Source organism: Brachyhypopomus gauderio, chromosome 18 (genome assembly GCF_052324685.1).
Source record: "Brachyhypopomus gauderio isolate BG-103 chromosome 18, BGAUD_0.2, whole genome shotgun sequence".
In the NCBI taxonomy this organism is placed as follows: Eukaryota; Metazoa; Chordata; class Actinopteri; order Gymnotiformes; family Hypopomidae; genus Brachyhypopomus; species Brachyhypopomus gauderio.
In genome coordinates, this window is record NC_135228.1 from 16,848,420 (window position 1) to 16,872,352 (window position 23,933).

A 23,933-nucleotide genomic window follows, 5' to 3' on the forward strand; every position below is an offset into this window, starting at 1 on the left:
TTGGTAGTATTTGGTTGCTAGTGTTTGGTTGGTAGTAAAGTCCAATGGCAGGTGCATGGTGCCCTTGCTCCTTTGGTAAGCTGGCAGATTCTTCTGTGTTGTTGGATATCACCAAGCACTTCCCACAAGATCAACAGGCCTCCTCTGTTTCTGAGAATGTGTCTAGCTGCGGGCAGCTCTTTCATCAATAGTGCAAGTGACATGGCGATTATTATCTGAGGGTGTGTGTGTGTGTGTGTGTGTGTGTGTGTGTGTGTGTGTGTGTGTGTGTGTGTGGGCGTGTGTGTGGGCGTGTGCGTAGGTGCAGATGTGGCTGAGATCAGAGCTGAGGTCTCTTTCTACGCATGTGGCTCCCCCTGCAGGGTGAAGAGAGAGCAGCTGGGCCCTCATGACTGGCTCTCCACACCCGTGCCTGGTGGGCAGCACTGGCTCCTGGTCCCGGGCCTGGAGCCCGAGACGGCCTACCAGTTCAGCGTCCTGGCGCAGAACAAGCTGGGGACGGGCCCCTTCAGCGAGGTCGTCACTGTGAACACTCTAGGTGAGTCCCGCCGTCCTTCCCAGGTCACCTACATGCCTACTAGGAATGGCCTCTTGGGCATTGAGTGACCACCCACACCTTCTGTTTGCCTCCTGCAGTATTTCCTGTAAGTACCCCTGAACCATTGGTGCTGCTTACCCCACCACGGTGCCTCACAGCCAACCGGACACAACAGGGAGTTCTACTAACGTGGATCCCCCCAGCCAATCACACGTCGCCAATCGATCACTATGTCATGGAGTTCCGCCTCGGTGAGAGGTGGGATGTCCTGGATGATGCAATCCCTGCAGGAGAGACAGAGCTGCTGGCCAGAGATCTGATTCAGGTAAACCTGCCGACAGTATCCCAGCACACCCCAGGATGTGTGACCCCGTCCAGCTGGTTTGGAGTAAATGATGTGTCCCGTTCTACAGCTGTGGATGAAGAACATGCTGAGTTTTGGGGCTCTGCTATGTTTGATTACAGTAAGCTGCAGAGTGTCACCATGCAGAGGGGAGGCACCTGGACCGTAGTGTCAGTTCTGTGAGGAGGGGAGGCACCTGGACCGTAGTGTCAGTTCTGTGAGGAGGGGAGGCACCTGGACCGTAGTGTCAGTTCTGTGAGGAGGGGAGGCACCTGGACCGTAGTGTCAGTTCTGTGAGGAGGGGAGGCACCTGGACCGTAGTGTCAGTTCTGTGAGGAGGGGAGGCACCTGGACCGTAGTGTCAGTTCTGTGAGGAGGGGAGGCACCTGGACCGTAGTGTCAGTTCTGTGAGGAGGGGAGGCACCTGGACCGTAGTGTCAGTTCTGTGAGGAGGGGAGGCACCTGGACCGTAGTGTCAGTTCTGTGAGAAGGGGAGGCACCTGGACCGTAGTGTCAGTTCTGTGAGAAGGGGAGGCACCTGGACCGTAGTGTCAGTTCTGTGAGGAGGGGAGGCACCTGGACCGTAGTGTCAGTTCTGTGAGGAGGGGAGCCACCTGGACCGTAGTGTCAGTTCTGTGAGAAGGGGAGGCACCTGGACCGTAGTGTCAGTTCTGTGAGGAGGGGAGGCACCTGGACCGTAGTGTCAGTTCTGTGAGGAGGAGAGGCACCTGGACCGTAGTGTCAGTTCTGTGAGGAGAGGAGAGGAAGCACCTGGACAGTGCCAGTTGTGTACAGGGTTTGACTGGTGTGTGTTTGCATGGTCATCCTGCTCCAAGCACACTAAGCGTGACGAACCCCTTAGCTCAGGTACTGTCATCATTAGGAGCTGAACCAATATGAAGGTAGACTCTATGGGCCCTTGAGGATTTGGTCGGGGCCACCTGCTCATAAATGATGTACATACCAGAACGCCTTAATTATGCACTTTAATTTGTGTCTTGCATGGCAGATGTTATGGCCAGAACTTAGCAACATGCATCAGTTCATTTGTGATCAGTGTGTGTGTGTGTGTGTGTGTGTGTGTGTGTGTGTGTGTGTGTGTGTGTGTGTGTGTGTGTGTGTGTGCGTGTGTGTGTGTGTGTGTGTGTGTGTGTGTGCTGCTCTCCAGGAGGCATGGTATGAGTTCAGAGTTATGGCAGTCATGGAGGACCTCAGCAGTGAGCCCAGCAATATAGTTGGAGTCTCCAGTACAGGTCAGTGGGGCACAGCCCACAAATGTGACTATAATAATGCTTCTCTACACAGTGCACTTTCTTAAGCCTTTTGTTTTTACTACAAACTTTATGCTATTGAGAAACAAAAGCATCTTGGAGGTCATAGAATAAGAACCTTAATGACAGCGTGGCTTATTTTGAGATATTGTGCTGCCATCTGCTGGAAAGTGTTGAGTGAAACATTGAATATATGTTGTGTAGTGATAATGCAGTTTACTTTATATAACATTTTATATACTTAAATTGTTTGGTCAATATGGTAAAAAAAATTACTTTTCTTTTAAGAATTTAGAATTCAATCTATTATTTCTATTAAAAACATTTGACAGTGAATGTCAGTTAATATTGTTTGTTTTGGGCACTGTAGATTTTGTAATATTGTATACATTTTTAGTTTTGTATACAAAATTTAAGTTCATATACCAACTTAAAGTGGGAAGCAAGTTTATGGGTAAGAATTGCGCCACTGATCTGGAAGCAGCACTTTCCTTTCAAGAAGGCATTTCAAATAGTGAGCCAGTCATTTATTCAGTCATGCTAAAGCAAATCAAATAAGCACTGACGTGTGACCAGCTTCACTGCGCTTAGTCCGTTCAGGTTCTAGGAGTGATGGTGAAGTCCAGTTTCATTCCCCTTCAATTCCACAGACCCAGAAGATTAACATAAATTCCTTCATGGCATCTCGTAGAGGCAGGATTAACAGAGAATACTAAAATAAAAGTCCTTTAGAGCCTGGGACACACTCTTACTGAGCGCTTACTAAGCTTTATAATGTAACCTCATCAATAAGGTTCCAGTCAGCTGGTAATTAAATGCTATATAAACTATAATTATAGTCATTCCCAATGCAAGTCAGGATAAACACGTTCATACCCAGCCCTTTCATTCTAGATTTTCAAAGATTCAACCTTTAAAACCTTTAACCTTTTTACGAACCTGTAAAATTGAATATATATAAATATATATATATATATATATATATATATATATATATATATATATGTGTGTGTGTGTGTGTGTGTGTGTGTGTGTGTGTGTGTGTGTGTGTTTATATATATATAGTTATTTATTTATTTATTTATTTATATTATATTCCTAAATTTAAATGATTCTGCTTTGAGGTCATTAAAGGGCCTATATCCTACAATTAATTTTTATTTAAAATGTTCCCTTCATGTCTTATTACAACATTTGTGTGACTTTATGTACCTGTTAAACTCCCTGGCTCATATGAACACATTAGCCACATAGGGCACATGTCTGTGGTAAAGTGCTTCCCGGGCACCATGCCACCACGTTCACCCTCAGACCCACTCTGTGTCTGTCAGACTTCTTCCCGCCGCCAGACATGGCAGACGAGGGCCTGGCGCGGCCGGTGGTGGCGGGCATCGTGGCCACCATCTGCTTCCTGGCAGCAGCGGTCCTCTTCAGCACGCTGGCCGCCTGCTTCGTCAACAAGCAGAGGAGACGCAAGCTGAAGAGGAGACGAGGTCAGTGGCGTCTAGACGCTCCCACGTCCGCCCAACCCCCCCTCCCCTCCCCCCACCCGACCATCGACGTGCGCTTGGGCCCACATCCCCCCCCCCCCCCCCCCCCCAATCATGCTACCACCACCAGCTCCATCACCACCAGCTCCACCACATGCTCACTGTTTGGAAACGATCTGGTCTGTGTGAGAACGCTTTGAGAAACATGGATGCAAATAGATGCGAACAGCTGAGCATCGTCAGGATTCCTAGCAGTGTTTAGTCATTGATTGCCCACTAACAACCGTGTAGAACGGAACTTTCCTGCGTGATATGGACGTGAACGTGCGGTTGTGTTAACTGTAGAGGAGGAAACACGCATCGAGGAAATGTTTTGAATCCTTCTCTCTTAAATCCCTCAGTGTTGTTTTGGTTTCGCTTAATTGTTTGTCTTTGGTCCTGCCTTTTCCCACAGATCCACCACTCTCGATAACACACTGCAGAAAAAGCGTGGAGACTCCGTGAGTAACTAGCACATGCCCAGACCCTGTGGTGTTTTTGTCTATTGATGCTTTGAATGATTCTGTGATATTCCACAAATTGACAGGCACACAAACTCATTTGAAGCCTCTGTTGGCCATTGTCTGTAATTACTGGTCAAATACAGGCCAGTAACTCGTGGATGTAAAGTGGTCCCAGAGCAGACAGTACAAGTTCAGCTCATCAAGCACATTAGCAGGTTCTACATTTCTTCATTAGTTGCTGGAGTGTTTAATATTTATTTTATATGTTTGCCTTAATTACTGTGTTAATCTACTCCAGTCACATACTCCAAGTAGTAATTACATAATTACACCTGCTCAGGGGGGAAGAATATGAAGGCATCAAGTAATCTGCACACTAACGTAGATTTATTGTTTGGTCTAGCAAATCACATGTCAACGAATCAGAGTAATGCTAAAGACTAGTGGTTATCCTACAATATCAGAGTAATGCTAAAGACTAGTGGTTATCCTACAATATCAGAGTAATGCTAAAGGCTAGTGGTTATCCTACAATATCAGAGTAATGCTAAAGACTAGTGGTTATCCTACAAGTAGCTCGCAAGCTGAAAACTTGTGGGCACCTCTGCTATAGACGTTTGCTACCGTCTACTGTTACATGGGCTTTGTGGAGGGAATGTAGGAGTGTGCTCTTCAGGAATGTGCTCTTTCAGGAGTGATCTTTCAGGAGTGTGCTCTTTCAGGAGTTCGCTCTTCCGGGAGTGCTCTTCTGTAGTGTGCTTCAGGAGTGTGCTTCAGGAGTGCTCTTTCAGGGATGTGCTCTTTTACAAGAGTTGAAAGTCCAGGTGCAGTATTTGCAGTTGCACAGCAGAATTAAAACCGAAGTAGCATAAACGTGCACTCCACAGAGCTTTAGAGACATAACGCTGTCACGCAAATAAATGCCATCCTGAAGACACTGTGATTCGTTTATTTTTTAATTACTATTGTATGATTTGACAAAATGCTTTTCACGGTTTCCCTGATGAGCTATATCTCCATAAGATTGTGAAGTGTTCATTTTAATTAAAAAGCTCTGCAGGCTGATGAAATTAATCTAACAAGAAAAAGTATTGTTTTTTTCTGTCTTATGTTACTGCAGTTTATTAAAGATGCAAAGCAATTCATGGACCCACTCATACTCCCTCATGCATTCATACTGATGAGTTAAAACTCACACACTCCCTCACGCATTCACTCAACACAATGAAGAGTTAAAACTCACACACTCCCTCATGCATTCACTCAACACACTGAAGAGTTAAAACTCACACACTCCCTCACACATTCACTCAACACACTGAAGAGTTAAAACTCACACACTCCCTCACACATTCACTCAACACACTGAAGAGTTAAAACTCACACACTCCCTCACGCATTCACTCAACACACTGAAGAGTTAAAACTCACACGCTCCCTCACGCATTCACTCAACACACTGAAGAGTTAAAACTCACACACTCCCTCACACATTCACTCAACACACTGAAGAGTTAAAACTCACACACTCCCTCACGCATTCACTCAACACACTGAAGAGTTAAAACTCACACACTCCCTCACGCATTCACTCAACACACTGAAGAGTTAAAACTCACACACTCCCTCACGCATTCACTCAACACACTGATGAGTTAAAATTCACACGCTCCCTCACACATTCACTCAACACACTGAAGAGTTAAAACTCACACACTCCCTCATGCATTCACTCAACACACTGAAGAGTTAAAACTCACACGCTCCCTCACACATTCACTCAACACACTGAAGAGTTAAAACTCACACGCTCCCTCACGCATTCACTCAACACACTGATGAGTTAAAACTCACACGCTCCCTCACGCATTCACTCAACACACTGAAGAGTTAAAACTCACACACTCCCTCACGCATTCACTCAACACACTGATGAGTTAAAACTCACACACTCCCTCACACATTCACTCAACACACTGAAGAGTTAAAACTCACACACTCCCTCACGCATTCACTCAACACACTGAAGAGTTAAAACTCACACACTCCCTCACGCATTCACTCAACACACTGAAGAGTTAAAACTCACACACTCCCTCATGCATTCACTCAACACACTGAAGAGTTAAAACTCACACACTCCCTCACGCATTCACTCAACACACTGAAGAGTTAAAACTCACACGCTCCCTCACGCATTCACTCAACACACTGGAGAGTTAAAACTCACACACTCCCTCACGCATTCACTCAACACACTGAAGAGTTAAAACTCACACACTCCCTCACACATTCACTCAACACACTGAAGAGTTAGAACTCCTATGGAAGAACCAGTGCTGCTTTGCATATTTGACACAATATCCTTTTATGGAAACATTAAAAAATGTAAAAATATGCAAAGGTGTGCTGTGGATGGCACAGACGCTACTTCAGCCTGGCACTTCTGAAGAAGACTTTTGTCTGATTATAGCTTACACACGTGATTACACACGAGTACAGTTCTCATAACAACAAAGTCATCTGGAACGAGGTCTTTGACGCTACCTGCTCTGTGTGAAAAGATGGCATATTGATATTTGGGAACATGACTTTAGGCTAGGGTTAGGGTTAGGGTTTGGGTTAAGGTTTAGCCCAGCACACTACAGCTCCATGTAAATGGGTAGTGCAATGTGACATGCTAGTATTTTTACAATAGTAAGTAACCACATTTGATTATATAATGATCCCATCAGCATGAACAAAGTGCACGTGAGACAGTTCAGCAGTCACAGTGGGTCAAATCATCGATAGCCATAATAATTATAATATAGTTATGCTTTCTAACAGCTCTAGAAGAGGCATCCTCGGGATGCTCAAAATTCTGTTCTAACCGGTTCTCCCTAATGCTGAACATCAGGCAGTGCGGGAGGTGTAAATATCAGTGCCCTGGCATTTTTAGACCTGGGCAAAGAGATGTAGGTGACTGAGGTGGTATTTTCTTGTTGTCTGGTTGTCTACATCAGAACAGTGTATGCTAGGATCAAGTGCTATTGAATGCATTCATGTGCTCTAAAAAGAAATGGAGGTTGTAAAATTGCTGTCAAGGTTTTCCATACATCATTCAGAACAGAGTTAAACAACAGAATAGTTCAGTGGTTCGAATATGTGGTCTAGCAGTTTAGTAACAATAGTATGTACAAATGAATCTGTACAAGCTGGCCATGTGGTGGACTGGCGGACTGCCCATTGGACCCCCCCCCCCCCCCCCCACCCCACCCCATCAGAGAGGCAGACCTTCTCGGTGGGGAGGCCGAGTTCTGAGGCACAGGAGCCTCACTGCACGAGTTTCGATGGCTGAGCAACTGCATGTAAGCTTTACATCATCAAGCAAGCCAGCTTTGGATAGTGTGGTGTAAGGCACACAGCCTCTGGACTCCGCAGCAGGGGAACCTGTTCTGTGGAGCGATGAAACACACTTCCCTTCCCTGATGAGTGTGGGTTTGGCGAGTACCAGGAGAACATTACCTGCCTGACTGCAGCGTGCCAAGTGTGTTTGGTGGAGGAGGGAGAGTGTTGGTGTTTGGTGGAGGAGGGTAGACCTCAACCTCATCAACACCTTTGGGATGAACTAGAACATGAGTCAGGTATATATTAGGTATATATTAGGTATATTAGGTATATATACCTAATGTTTGGAGGAATAGGTTTTGCTACTCTGTTTTAAATACACATGCTTTGTTCTGTTTTGGTATTAACATAAACATGGGCATAACATTTCCTTCACACCTGATACTGCCTCTTACTGCTTATATTTTATGCTCTTCTGCCTTATGCTGATATACCACTCCTAAACAATGTTCTCTGACCTTTATTCAGATAAAACAGCCGTGCTATTTTTTATTTATTTTCTTCCCCTAGTAATAAAAACTGCAATGTAGGATTATGATGAAATGATCATATATGCCTTTTTGCTCAGCAGGTATGCAGCATGTACCTTCTGTCCTTCATTGATTTGGGTCTTTTGAGGGTTGTAGAATATGATTACACACCAGTGACAAAGCTAGAAGGAGCCTGTCTATCTTCCCTCGTATTCACAGTAAGATTTTCTTCAGCTGTGTCTGAGCCTACGAATATCAAATGATATAGAAGAGTGCCTTTGGGGCATAGTCATATTAAAACAGATTGATCCTTAGCACTTACACTACATAGTTATCTTTCCATTATCCTCCTAAAGTGGGAGAATGTTTAACACGATAGTCAGTATTATGTGTGTTAGTAGAACCACAAAACAGGGTTATAGTTGTGTAGAATTATGCAGAAGCTTTCAGATGTTGTATCATAGTAGAGTAGCCACAGCTCCCACAACTTCATTAACTCACTTCAAAAGCCAGAACGTAGTCTGAGAAACTACTAGCCTTCATTCCACAGTCATTTTTAGTCTAGACTAGTGTTGAATGTTTCAGCTCTAAATGGCCACTTGTCAATTTTTCAATTTTATTTTTGTGGCGCATTTTACAACATATGCTGTCACAAAGCAGCTTTACAAACGCATGGGTTCAAGTCTCTAATGAGGCAGACTAGGCCATTGGGCAAGTCAAGGGTTTAGTTCTGCTGCACCATGATACTGTAAAATACAGAGAAATAAGTTCAGACCTCGGTCTTACCTGCATATACTGTGACAACAAAAACCATCCAAGTCCTATTGATGGTGTTGTTTAATAAATGTGGAACTGGCCCAATTGCCTTAAATCCGTGTCATTTCCTGTTCCTTTTAGCTTGTATTCTGTCTCCGCCTCCCCTATTCCCCTGCCCGCCCTCACCTGTGGATCGATTGGTTCTGTGGAAAAAAGGTTCTCACCGGTCCCTGGCCCCTCCCCCTCTTCTGTTATCTTTCCCACCGCAGGACTCCTCTAACCCCCTTGCCTGGCATAGAGCCCTTCTTGGAGGGGACGGGTGTGAGCAGCCAGCCGCCCCCACACGACAGTCCTCCATGAGTGCCTGTACCTAGTGCACCAGTGTGTACTGGCCTGGCCTCGTGTTGCCATGCACACTACTTGGCAGGGGCGTGGCAGTTGTTCTGCTAGGCCACGGATACCTTCCCCTCCCTCCCACTGCTGCGACCCCAAAATTCTTCAATCTCCTTCCGTCCCTGCAAACACGTCTCGCAGACATGCCTACCCAACTCTAAGCAACTAGGCATCCTTCACAAATGCAATTGTTGAGTCAGATGTGTCCAGCAGAGGGCGATGCAGCTTAGTGATGTTTATGGAATCCCCAGGCAGGTTTGGTATATGGAGAAGGAAGGCCTTCGCCTGATGCTGTTATGTAATGAAAACAGGGCACTGGTTAGCGACACTTTCACATTTCATACAAAAACTGTACGCATTGTACTTTGTAGATGTGTTGTGGCTGATTCAATACATTTACACCGCACAAATATGCACAGCTTGTGTTGTTAATTCTGCTCAAATTAACACTCAACCTTGAGATTGATAGCTCAGTTAGGGTTGACCAAAAGGGGGTGGAGGTGAATCTTTTTTTTTTTTTTTTTTTTTTTTGACCTCGCACGTGAAGCAGGTGTAGCTCCACCTGCCTGGGCCTCTAGAGGGCGCACTCAGCACCCTGCTGACCTTAAAGTCGGTTCTCCCCTCTGGATCTACCCGGCCAGGCCGCTGCCTGTCTGCCTCCGCCTGCACCATGGGAACTTGATCTGTGCAGACTCACAGCTCCCCAGAGTGGATGTGTTTGCACAAGCAGAGCAGAAATGTTTCAAGGTGTACACGATGTTGGTTTCGTCTCAGGCAAATGTAAATCCACATTTCAGTGGAACTATGGTGATTTTGCTCATGATCACAAGCATGAAACATGTCACTGCACCTGCCTAAAATGTGTTGCTCACAGGATAAAATATCAGACCTTGAGAAGATAATGAAGGGTATTTAGTACATATGATACATTTGGTTATCCCAAGTTCTATAAAACTCTTACATACTTTTAAAAAATCTGTTCAACAGTATGTTGGCATGTAAAACTTACAATGTAATCCTGAATTCTACATTATATTCTATTTTGTAGATTTTGTAGTATTTTATATGTAGAATACTTCAAGACAGACTCTTTTGCATAGTTTTAATTAATCAGTCCATGCTATCAATATCAGTATGTTGGTTTGTTTTTGTGCATTGTTTTAATGATCACTCCATGATGTTCGTTTCAGATGTTGAGGTTTGTCTGCTCAGCGTCCTCTGAGCCTGTTTCTGAACAGCCATGGCTGGCACACCAGAGCGTAACCACGCAGCAGCACACACTCCTGCCTCAAACCCACTCATGCCTCCTCTCTTAGATTTTGTTGGTGTAGGGTATTCCCTTGTACGTGTCTTTAGCTTACAGTTAATGTAACGGTAGACAACACAAAGATGCCAGCTTCGCACCTTTAACCATCGTCCTTTAGAAAGGGCCTCTGCACTCTGTGTGACATGATAGTGGCTTTAAGCTTATTCAGAGTTTTAGTATCAAGTGAGCTTGTGCAAGACAAATTTACCATTTTGGGCTCGTCAGATCCTACAAGCTGAATGGGCAGCAGAATGATGGCTTTGGAGACACGTTTAAATGGGTCTTACCTGAACGACCTTCATTTGCATTTCTGTCAGCACTCTTAGATGGTTACACAAGAGAGATACACTTTATAGTATTCTTTATAATCTATTTATTGTCAGTATCAAATTAAATATATCTTTGGTTAATTCATATCTTTGGAATTTATATTATATATATTATATACTGTATATTCTTAATAGTCTCAGATGTATATCAAGTTTTTAGGAATACTCGTATGGCCAATTTCATAGTTTCCATATGTCACGGTCACAGCTCCGGACCCTTCCCTGTGGGCGTGCCGCTACGTTGTCTGCGTGCTGTTATGTCCATATTAGTAGTTCTGTGGGTGTGGGTCGTTTGTGAGCGTGTTTGTTGTCGCACCTGTGCCTTGTCTCGAGATCACGAGGGTATGAGTTAAACACCTACTTATTGTGCGTTCGCGCAGTGTCTTGTGCTCGTCTTTGTCTAAAGCTTGTGTCAGTGTGAGTGTTACATGTTCAAGTGCTCGTTGTGCCTTCCTCGTCCCACCATAACACCATAGTGTTCTAGTTTGTATATCTATCTGTCCAGCAGGTAATAGACTTGTTACTGCATTGTCAGACTGATAAGAGCAAATAGATGTAAAGCAATGCATCTGTGTTTTGCCTAAAAAAAAAAGTATTTCCAGACAGCATAAAAGCAAAAGCTGTTTGCTTTATGTAATTGAATACAAATTGTAAGTTATTGACAGGTATTGAGCTGTTGTAATAGATTCAGTATTTACCTTGGGCCAGTTTCATGTCTGCACATATCTCATACTGTTGATGAGTGGAAATTCTCCTCCTCGGTGCATGATATTGTCTCTAGAAGCAGCAATGACCTCATTGCCTCCAATGTTGGTCACCGATTGGCAGTTGCCGTGGAAACACAGCTCCATCACTGCAGCCATTAAAAGCACAAGTGTAAGCTGTAGTGATTCAGCAGAAACAGAGATTCAGCCACCATGTGTGTTTTTACTACTAATAAGGAACTGAAGCCCCAGGAAAGCTCCAGATTTTATCCCTTGATTATGATTTTATCCCTGGATTATGGATTTGTTATGTCTTGTTTGGTTAAATAAATACTCTCTTAGCCCAGAATCTGATTTCTTTCTTCTTAAAAATTCTACTTAAAATGGTGATCACTAATTATTACTTAATAAGGAAGAACTCTTCTTCACCTAGATGCAAACACAACTTATAAGCACAATATAGAAACAGAGGCATTTATATTTGTACATTCTGGACTAATGAAGGTCGAGGCACTATGGAAGGTCACAGAATCAATGAGAGTGTGGTAAGATTTTTCCTGAAAGAATAATAATATAAGTTAATAAAACTTATCCTGGGTTCTCAACAAGACAAACAAGCTAGAATAATCCATAATTACACTCACCTCATATTACAGGCACATGACAAAACCACTATGAATGTGCAAAATAAATCCTACTATCATCTATATGTAGTGATAATGTTACAGGTCTGAAAGCACTATTGAATTGTATAAAATGGATATTGTTGGTATAAGTGAACAACATGTTTGACGTTACTCATCATTCAGACATTAACAACAATAGCAGCTAATAAATTAAGTCCAAGTCAGTGTTAAACTTAATTTGTTCCTGCAATTTTCAAACTTGATCAAAATGAACTGCAAGGTGACTTCATAAAGCTTTATCTCTCTATCAGAAAGATAGGTAATTGTTTATGTTGCTTGAGATGTGGCATTGGAGGTTGGAGGTTACATTATAATTTTATGATACCATTTGACCACTTGGTATTTCACACAGCAGGAACAGACCATCTTGACCTTTGACTGGCTCCAGAGTTTGTTTTCATTTTAAGGACCCGATAAACGCAGAGAATGCTTTGCTTCATGATCATATTAAGAAGCTGAAAACAGTATGTCGATGCTGGTGTTAACCTTGTAAGTAGTTTTGATGAACTATCTCCCTGACTTTCTTTTAGATCATCTTCTGGAAAGGTGAGTCCAGAAAGCGTCCGTTCGGTGGGAGCTCCATCCGAGTCCTCTGATGACGGATTAGGACCTAAAAAGTTTCCTCAAAGTCCTGCCAAGGAGAAAGAGCTGTCCTTATACAAGAAGACCAAACGAGCAATAATTAGCAAGAAATATAGTGTGTCTAAGCACGAGGCTGAAGCCACCACACCTATCGAATTGATCAGCCGTGGACCAGATGGTCGCTTCGTCATGGATCCCACTGACACAGAGACGCCCATCAAGCCCAGACGTATCGAGGGCTTCCCCTTTGTGGAAGAGTCAGACCTCTATCCTGAATTTCGACAATCTGATGAAGAGAATGACGATCCGGGTCCCATGCCTCCCATGATGGCCACTCTCAGACCCCATCAGATCTCCCCCATCTCTTCCAGCCAGGAGTCTTACTTACAACCGCCAGCCTACAGCCCTCGCTTCCAGAGGCCCATGGAAGGCATGACCATCATGGAAAGCAGTCGTCTCCAGGCCACAGGGCAGATCCGTGGTGCTCCTCATTTTCGGGCCTTTTCCCATGGCCAGTTCTACAGCTACTTGGGCAGCCCTGGAGAACCTGAGCCTCCACCACCTTTCTATATGCCAGACACCAGCCCGCTAAGCTCAGTCATGTCTTCACCCCCGTACCACCTCGAGGGGCCTTTTGGTCATCCCCCTATACCGGAGGAGATTGGTGAAGGAGAGATTCAACACTACGCAGTCTCGGGCTGCTCTCTTCCATTGACACACACCACCTCCCGCTCCCCGGACGTCTGGCAAAGGCCTGAATTCTCCTTCGCCACGCTTGAAGGTCCTCATTTTATATTCCCACCCCACCACCCTTTGCAGTTTCACCGGGAACCTCTTCTTCCTCCTCCTCTTCACCTCCCTCCTACCGCTCTCCCAACCTCTTCCATCCACATACCCTCATATCCTGGTATTCTGCAGCTGGAGGCCCCAAAGAGTCAGCCAGGCAAGTCTCCCAGCAAAGTCAGGCCTCAGGGCCTTCCAGCCAAGCGTTTACCTATGCAAGAGGCACAGAGTCTAGGGCAGCTAAGACACACAAGCCACGGTATGGGTGTGCCGGTTTTGCCTTACCCTGACCCAGCGTCTCACATGGTTGGCCCTAGCTCCTTTGGGAGCCTGGATACCCACTGGTATGAGCTAACTCCCCGGCTTAGCCCCAGGCAGCCCCGCAGGATGGAGCCCAGCATGGTGGTTCTCCAGCCGTCTCGCCTCTCACCACTCACACAAAGTCCCATCAGCTCCCACGATGGTTCTCCAGAAATTGTCGTGCGACCCAGGCCCCGTCCTAGCATTGTCCAGCCACACATCCCTCCTGAGATGTCCGAAATCACTTTGCAGCCCCCCTCTTCAGCCGTCTTCTCCAGGAGGTCCTCGCCCTCTTCTTCTCCTGCTCAAGGCCAGGGCAGCCGAAGGGCAAGTCCTAGCTACCGCTCCCACATGGCCTTTGCCACCTCAGCAACAAGCTATCCATCCCAGTCCCCATCACCTCCCATGGAAAGCAACATCTTTGGGCAGATGCCAACCCAGAGGAGGACTGAGGAGGAGATCCTTCCGTCAGAACCTTCTCCACCCCAGTTATCAGCTTCAGGGTAGGTGCTATGGATTTACAGGAAACAAATCAAATGACTAATGTACCATTTGCCCAGAGTCTAATGAATAAGACTTTGTTGAGGCCTCAGTCAAGTAATATATACATACACATACAAAACTTGGCTAAACTCAAAAGGCATTATTTGCTCACAAGTGCGAGAAAGAAGTTTTGTAATTTCCCATGGAGGTAAAGGACATGCTAATGTAATAGAAATTTAATTGATGCTAATTTAAAAGAAAATATTTGCATTGAACCTTTGCATTGAAAATTCCTTAGATGCCTTACATTTTCCAAACCATTCAAAATCATTTTTCTACATAGATGAGTTTTACAACATTGTAGCTCTCAGTTTCACTAATGCTGCTTTTCATATCAGACATCAAATTTCATTCATAAGGTCTGTGAAGCACTTAAAAACACTTGTCTTAGTCTAAAACTTTTAAAGGTTTGTTTTAATACTAAAACCAAATAGATCAACTCAAGGCATGATGGCTTATTTGCTTCACAGATATGGTGACAGACCTTTTGGGGCTAAATCTCTGGAGAAGTGCCATCTTAAGTCCATTTAAAATGCAGTAACAAAGCCCCATAAAATCTTGGAATCAGAGGAACACCACCACTGGACCCCAGCCTTTCCATTCTATGTCATGCTTTACCCTGCCTTTCACCCAACAGGAGGAACCCCACAAGTGCATCCCAATTGACCATTCTCAGTCAAAATGAAGCCCCGTTTTGACTAACTCCAGGCTTTTTAGGATGACTTACAGTATGTATGAAGTGGAGGTTGACTTAGACGTGTCCAGCTCAGCAGGCACAGGGCTTCTCTCCTGTTCCTTAGTAATCTGACCGCATGATTGCCTTCCCCATACCCCCCCAACCCCCTTTCTCCCACCTCATCACCCAGGTCACCCCAGCTCTGACTGCCAATGGGAGGCTTGTTGGGCGAATCGTGTTGCAGGGACTGTCCGCTCTCATCTGTTGTAATGTCGTCATCATCTCAATTAGGGGCAATTGGTCATTTTTGATGACTCCTGGAGTCTTACCTGCTTTGTTTTTGATTGATCTCAGCTATCTGGGCAGCGTTGTTGTGACCAGGTCCTCTACACCACAATAGGTAAGGGTTGGATCCATGTCTGAAAGGGGGGGGGCAGCAGGTGGGGCTTTTATTCACCTCGTTCTTTAAAGGGGAATACGAGTGTGTGGGTCTTGATTTCTTTAGTTTGTTACACCAACCTGCAATGTTTTTTTTTATTTTTGTTTTATAGGTAGCCACGCATTTAAGTTCTGCAGTCTTGAATCCTATATGCATTATCACATTGGTATGCATATGTGAATTTTATAGTAAGTAATTAATTATTGAAATACAGCATAAATATCATCCAGTCAACACAACCTCATGCTTTAAAGCCGGCTTTTTTTTTTCTTTTTTTTTCCTTTGGGTAAGTGCGAAGATTTGATAGTTAATACTAATTATATTTTTAATTAAGTACACTAAACTGATTGAGCGTTTTTGAACAACACACTATCATGTTCCATGTGGAACATACAGTATGTGTTTACAATGAAAAATATTCCTTGTAATCTAGTTCTGCTGCTGATTACACTATAAGAACCGTCCAACATATAGTGGTTGTGAATAATTCTCAGTGTCACAGTAGGGTACGAGCAGATTTACTTTCTGGACTTTTCAAGCATGAGACTGAGTTGCATATTGTAATTCACTTTGGGTAAGTGCTTTGATGTCCAGAAAAGACAATATGATTAATATAATATGGATTAACAAAAATATTGGCTTTTCTTAAGCACTCTTACTGACACTTATCATAAATCCAAATGTACAAGTTTGTACTAAACTGCACTTGTAGTTTGGACTGCAGAACATTCTTCCAATCATATGTGGAGAAAATATGCTTTAAAAACAGCTTATGCACTTTGTTAAGTAATGGGGAAAATACTACTGGCTCTGGGCACCAAATAACATAAATCTCTTTTATTTGTGGTTTTTGCCCAGTAAAAGTGCTTTTCAGAGTATTCCCCTTTAAAGTTCTGTTCCATGTGCAAAATTCCATGCATGCCATCGCTAAATATTGCTCCTCAGTTGAAAAACAACAAATATCTGATTAAATTCTTGTTACATTTGTTGTCTGAGTGCTTTGTTTTATTTTTCATTATGTGACTGTTCCCAAGTAGCCATTTTCCCCTCCCGCCATCTCTCCCCCTGTCAGCATGGTGAAGCCCATTGTAGACAGTTTTCATGTCTATGAACACATTTTTGATGATGCTTTGTCGCTGAGCTGTGATTTCCCCCCTTTACTAATGGCTTTTAATTTCTCTCGACAGCCCCAGCAGAAGGACAGCCTTTTTATAATGCTCTTTTCCTTGTTTTACCGTGCCTCGTCAGAGCTGCGCATATATCTCTGTGTGTGTGTGTGTGTGTGTGTGTGTGTGTGTGTGTGTGTGTGTGTGTGTGTGTGTGCGTGTGTGTGTGTGTGTGGCAGAGTATGTGGGCTGCCATTTTAAGTGCCTCCATACTGTCTTTGGATGGGAAGACTGTGAATACCACCAAAATGAGAATGCATGCCTTTATTTTCACAAAAGTATATCAGTCTTATCACTATATTAATACTGAATATTAGCATTCCTATTTCTTAGTAACATTATATTTTTATTTCCAGTAATTTATTTAAATGTATTACATATTATGTTGCCATAACAAGGTATACCTGTATATTTATTGACTCATATTAATGTGAAGCTGAGTTTTCAAAATTTTCAACAATTTTGATTGATTTGTTCCTCATTGTTTTGATCATGTGTAAAGACATTGTAAGGATATTGTAGACTGTGAGAAAGCATCTGTATGCCTCTATAGTTCTGAGTATACCTCTCCTTCCACTCAAATCACTTTGCTTCATAACTGTCATGCTGACCAAACTGCCTGATTCGGAGGTCTTGGACTGATCTATAGGTAATCTGGTGCGCCTATAGCTTGGCACTGACAGCAGCACTTGAGAAGGATTGGGCCAAGCCATACGTGACCAGTGTCTTCTCAGTCGTAGGCCACAGCACCGCCTTGCCTCCGTGTGATAGTTCTGCCTCTGTTTGTCCTCTGCACAGAAAACGTCGAGGTACGCCAAGTGGCCCTGCAGGGTCTGAGAGGATAGAAGCACTGAGATACCAGCGTGTGAAGAAAGCCAAGAAGGTTGCTGTCAACAATAACAACTCTAAGAGCAGAAAGAAAATGGGTGAGGTTTCACTCGTTGAACACCATTTGCAATAACGCAAAACTAAGGTGTTATGGTGGCACTGCTATCATCCTACATAGAGTCCTTACTCTACATCCCAAAAATTATCCACCATTGGACCAAAACTTCTGATAATATAAATTTTTGGCTACATCATTTAAGTTCAGACGTGATCTTCAGACATGTAATAAAGCACCTTCACTCATTTTACTGGACGGAAAGGTTCTCTTAAGATGGAGGAAATTCTCATTCGCCACATTTGCCATATTAAATATTCTTGCAAATTGCCAAGGCTTGTGGGGAAATAGATGTAGTAATTCAAACAATAATTTGCTAACTGCCAAAATATTTACTTTAATCCTTAGTGAACTCTGAAAACACTGCTTAAGTAAAAAAACTGGTTAAAAACTGGCTATTAAAAGTACTTTTCTACATTACCTTTAAAATCACACCACACATGTTAGGGCTTATTCCTGTTAGATTGTTTCTTTCTTTTCCATGTTAAGCTCTGTACAGAGGTCCATGTCTTTCTTAGTCCACCATAGTTGTATGTGTGCACACCTGTGATGTCTTGCACCTTCTCTGGACGCAGGTGTTCCAGCTTCTCAGGCCCCGCAGCCCCACACCTCTCAGGTCCTCCCTCCAGAAGAAGCGCTCTACCTCCGGAAGAAGAAGAGGAAGATGACCAGACAGGACCCGTACGCCCGTTTCTCTGCTCTGCTCTACCGCCGCCCGCCACGAGAGGACCAGAAAGCCATTTTGGCCAGTATGGACACAGTGGACCCAGACCACGCTACTCTTCTGTGAGGGCCCAGAGACCAGGCCACACTCTTCCCAAAGCCCACTGATCCTGCACTGAGCTTCCCCACCAACGCGGCTCAGCCACGCACGCTCTGAATCGGCACCTCGTACCCCCCTCCATTTTGTGTTTTTTTTTCTGTTCAGTTTCATTGTCATAAGATATCGATGGTTGGTAGTGTTCCAGGGTTTTGCTCCAGTGCAAAAATACCTCAAATATTTGTTTGTGTGTTTTTGCTTAGTTTTGCGTTTCTCATACAGCAGACACTATGTCCACATTTAGGCTTATGCATGTAGTTTACAACTCCTCACATTCCTGTATTTGTTCCATCCTGCCACTATTTTCACTCTGTCTCAGTAGAACACAGGGTTTTCAACAGACCAAATATACCTCAGAGTCGCCAGACTCATCAGCTCACCACTGCTCTGCAACCAGTCAATAACCTCCTAACACACTCAGAAATTTTACTCCTAGTATAAATGGATTAGGTTGAGTACTGACAGTAAGGGAACAGCACCTGGTCTTTGAAGGAATCTGTGCTATTAAGACCGTGATGGTATTATGTATTTACATACATAAATACAAAATAAGCACTGTTTGTGTGCAGACTTTTCCATTTACTTATACTGCAGACTCCATCATTTGCTTCTCCAGGAATGTGGAATAATCACTATTTCCATTTTGTGGGAGGACCTCACTTTTAAAGCACAACAGTTTATGCTTTTCTTTGTATACATCTGACAGGATAGTCTATATTGTCACTGAAACAAGAATACTGAAAAGGGGGGGAGGGTGGGTGTGGAGGGGGTTCATCCAGAGATGCACACGAATTATTTCCGCTTTAACAAGAAGCTGCTCCAGCCCTGTGTGTGCATTATTCTGGATTTTGTTTTCTGTGATCAAGTTTCTGCACTGGAGCAAGATCTTGGTAATCACTGTGATGTGATGCTTGGACTTCACCACTCTTGATTTCGTGAGCTCCTGTTAAAAAAGTACTAGATTGATGCCAAAATACCATAGCTTCTTTAAACAATAAAACTATGAAGCGTACTGTACTGTGAGGAGGATAGGGTTTCGTGCCATATTATACTGTAGTATTTTTTTCACCATTATGAGATTTCCCCCCTATATATCCAGAAAAGCATACTTAGGCCTTTAATAAGGCTCGTGAATGCTTGCCTAAATTTTGTTTATCTCTGTTTTTGTTTAGTTTATTAAACAAAGTAAACAACTGCCTTTGTGGGCCATTTCTGTAGCCTTTTGTTTAGTGGTTGAACCAGGCTGCAAGCAGAAGCAGCTCCCGAGAGCCTGTCTCGTTCCTCTGGACAGACCTTACGGAAAACGCCTGTGAGGTGAAGCGGCTTTCCCATGTGGCCAAAGTTTTTTTATTGTGTATCTATCATCCAAGGGTGCTTCTTTTCTACTGGTTAATATGTATTCTCACTGTCAGGACAGAAATATCTGGGCTAATGTGCATTTACTTTGGTGGCCAGTGCAAGAAGGGGAGTGTTGGTGGTGGTGGTGGTCAGGAGTGGTGTACCTCACGTGGGGTTTTCAAATTACTCTGCTAAAAAGCTCACCAGGGCATAGCTTGGCTCAATGGTTTACTGCTACTTTGGCCATCTTAATGGAACTCCAAAATTAAGATAGAATGAGGATTATCTGAGTTAATTGATTGTGTTGGTTTGTGGTCAAGCCCCTCCCAATGGCCAATAAGTACATACAGGCATTTTCAACAGCCTACTTCAGGTGCTATCGATCTTGGAGTCTTCAGACTGTAATCACTTGATGTTGCTTAATTTGACTATGTAGATCTTCCAGCAGACATGGCTGCTGCCTGTCACTTTAACACCATAGTATTTGATGTTTAGGATTTTGACATCATCCTGCATCATCCAGCTATTATGGATTAACCTTCCATTGTCTGCTGTGGACATCTTGAGGGTCAAAACTTAATGACTATCCGAATGCATTTTTAGAGTTAAGGAGTTCCTCATTCATACTTGACTTACATGTGGGTGCTGAATGTTATCACCAGTTCGCATTTATGTTTTTAACTACAGTGAGAACAGCTCAGATGCTAAGAAGAAGGGCAGCAGAATTCAAGTAAGAAAAATGTACTGCCTGCGGTGCTGGTATGAGGATGTAGTTTTATTTTGTTGTGACTACAGTTTGTCTAAAATAGGAAGTCCTTTGATGTATTCTCTGCTTATAAAAACTGACCAGCGCATTACAAGTGTCCCTGTGTAGCCATTGTGATTCTAAACGAACATCTTATGTGATTTTTTTATTTATTTGTACCTTGGTCATGGGATGACTGTCATGACTGTCAACTAAACATGCACCACTTTTACACATACTGTGCTGAGCTTGACAATTTTTGATTTAGCACAAATGTATGAGGTTGGTATGGATCACATCATTTCTTATGTTGTTTGAATAGTTTGCAATATGCAAATAATTTTTAAATGTCTGTAATTGTTGTTCCATTTATAATTTTAAAAACCTGTCTGATTAGATAACGATCATTCATGAAGCTAGGTGTGCTACATGAAGCTAGGTGTGGCAAGTGGCAACACACCTTTAGATAAATGTTACTAATAGGTCAAGTAGTATAATTTGAAGATGTGCTCATCAAGTATTTATATACATTAAGATGAGCAAACTTTTTGTCAACTATGGTGCTTTGTAAAAGATATAGAACTATTTAATTACCTAAATATTGTTATTTTATGTTTCTTTTTCAAAAGAGTAATATCAAGAGGATTATTCCAAATGCTAGGAATGTATTGTAATATGTCAGATAACTGTATATAATAGCATATATTGCACAATGTATGATAAAAATTTTAGTAATTTTGAATAAATTGGACAATATATGCATGCATCTAAATATATTCATAAAACATATTCCCATATTTTGGATTCTGTTTCTAACAATGTGCTTGTGTGGTACTTTTTCACGAGGGTTGCTTGAAAAAGTTTCAGAAAAAAAAATGCAAAAGAAAAACATTTCAGTTGACCCTGCATCTTAATATTTGATCAGTTTCACGTTTAGGGGGATTTCATCTTTAGTCATCTAGTTGATTTTAAGCTTCATGCAAGTGGGGTATAGGCCTTTATTTATTTAATCCATGAAATCCATGAAAGAATTCCTCTCTAGCATCATCTGGTAGTTTTTCCATCTGGTACATATTTAAGGTATAATAGGGGAATAATATTGGCTTATAAACAGTAGAATAAAACTTGCAATAAAAATTTTTGAATATTAATTTGAATATGACAAATTCTAAGGCTCACACAGTAGCATTGTAGTTGTCATAGTGTTGCAATGGCAGTTAAATAGGACATTTCTGAATGCACTGTGTTTATTTTATATGGCATTTCCAAGAACAAGCATATTGCTTTTCACCTTTTATTTCCAGAGACAATTTTCCATTCCAATCCATTATTTGAGTTTACATAATTTTGAATAAAACAACCATCTTAGTAAAGCTTGAGTCTTTGTTTTGATTGAGTTCATATCACTTTTTAGTTCCTTCATTATATATATATATATATATATATATATATATATATATATATATATATATATATTAGTGCTGTCAATTCCAGGTGCCGCAATTAAAAGTCCTCACCAGGATTTTGCTCAAGCTTGCTAAATTTTCTAATTAGCAATCCAGGTAAAATTGGAAAAGTGGAATCAACACAATCCAGGGAGCCTGAGCAAAATCCTGGTGAGGACTTTTAATCGCGGCACCTGGAATTGACAGCACTAATATATATATATTGCCATGCATGTTATCTGATGCTCTATGTCTGTGAGAACATAACTCCACCCAGAGAACTTCTAAACAAATCTGCTGCTGTTCTGACTGTTCCATCTCAGAGGATGTTTCATAATCAGATTTGTACTGTCATTGGTGCTATATGTATATTAACATGAATCATTGGTGTGAGTCATTATGGCCCACAATTGGGAATCCGTCCTTTAAGGGGTCGCAAAACAGTGGCTTTCTATGGCTTGCATCTGCTTATGAATGACACACTAACAATAATGAATGCTTCTACCAGCTGAGTTATATTAATTACAGTGTCAGTGTCATCTAAAGTACATACTTATATTAAATGTACTGTTGATTTCTGAGCAGGGCCCTGAAATGTTTACCAGTGATTTGTTTTCTTATCATTATTACATTGATTGAAGCTTAGTTAACATGTGTCACTGTTTTGACAACACTTGTATCATAATCAGGGGCAGGCAGATTTGCATGGTCTTGCTATTTTGTTGAACGTTATTATCTATTATAGATGTGTTTCAGCATGGGTGCAGGGGACTGTCTGCTATTGGTGTGCTTGAACAAAGTAGATGTATTTTCTTTGTTAATGTATTTATGTATTCGTTCATCCCACCTGTAGTGATGTTAGAGATGTGATTAGGAAAAAAAACACCTGCCAACATTGCCTATCATTGGTCTTTGTCTGCCATCATAAATTTAACATAAATAAACATTAAAACAAATTTATCAAAATATATTAAATAATATCAGGTCCAGGCAACTTTGTTATAAATAAATATACCATGTTGTTTGCAAGTGTTTTGTAGAAACATATTCTAATAGCTTTAGAATGAAAATATATGGCCATAAGATATTTTAATCCAAGTCTTGTTATAAAATGGTGACTTAAATTTGACATATATAATCAAAAGCAAAACATGAGAGAAAATAGTTTTGTCTAAACCCACTCTGTTTCATGCTTTTTATATATTTTGTTGGTGGTGTTTGTTTTTGGTGTTTTTTTTTTGTTGTTTGTTTTGAGTAGAACGAAAGTTTTAGTTCTAATGTCATAAAAAATCCAAAATTCCTAAATACTTTATAGAATCACTTTAGATCTATCTGTCTTATGAAAAATCACTTGTACCTCTGCAAAGCCTGGACATTTATATTTAACCTATTTGTAAATGGCTTACATAAAAGCTGATTTCTCGCAGCATCAGTACATCAGGGATTTAATGTAGGATCATTCTGCTTATTTACGTTAGGTGTATTTTTTTATGCACATTTTCAGATAGTGGAGGTAGGGGCGTGGTATCAGCACAATATAGAGAACTGGGAAGCATGGAATGACCTTATCTGACACCATGTTTGTTTGTTTAAACAAATTATCAGGACATCAGACCACAGCAGACACTCACGCATAGACACACAACAGTACTTTTGTTAAAAGGTGTAAATAAAGAAAACATATCTTGCAATACATATATTTTGTATATGAGAAATTGTTGCACACTGTGGATATTGATGGATGAAAAATGAATGAATGAAAAAAATAATAAGTGAACCATGTAGCTGGCCCTCATTACCGAAATAGTGTGAATTATAGTTATAAATTAGATAAAGAGCTCATAAAATTATATATATATATATATATATATATATATATATATATATATATATATATATATATATATATATATATATATATATGGATGGCATTATCTACTCTTGGGGGAGAGAAATATGTTTGCCTCTAGTGTG

At 42.0% G+C, this 23,933-nt stretch overlaps 1 protein-coding gene across 1 annotated transcript in view; it reads left to right on the forward strand.

Annotated features, from left to right (window-relative positions):
• Positions 1-19,168, forward strand: part of igsf9bb (immunoglobulin superfamily, member 9Bb) — a 93,898-nt gene extending 74,730 nt beyond the window's left edge. The window contains 8 exon segments of the mRNA XM_076980277.1: positions 363-538; positions 637-863; positions 2,050-2,134; positions 3,484-3,645; positions 4,097-4,142; positions 12,710-14,347; positions 17,467-17,594; positions 18,187-19,168. Coding sequence (XP_076836392.1) covers positions 363-538; positions 637-863; positions 2,050-2,134; positions 3,484-3,645; positions 4,097-4,142; positions 12,710-14,347; positions 17,467-17,594; positions 18,187-18,401 — 2,677 coding nt within the window. The 3' untranslated portion in view covers positions 18,402-19,168.
• The last annotated feature ends 4,765 nt before the right edge of the window (positions 19,169-23,933 follow it).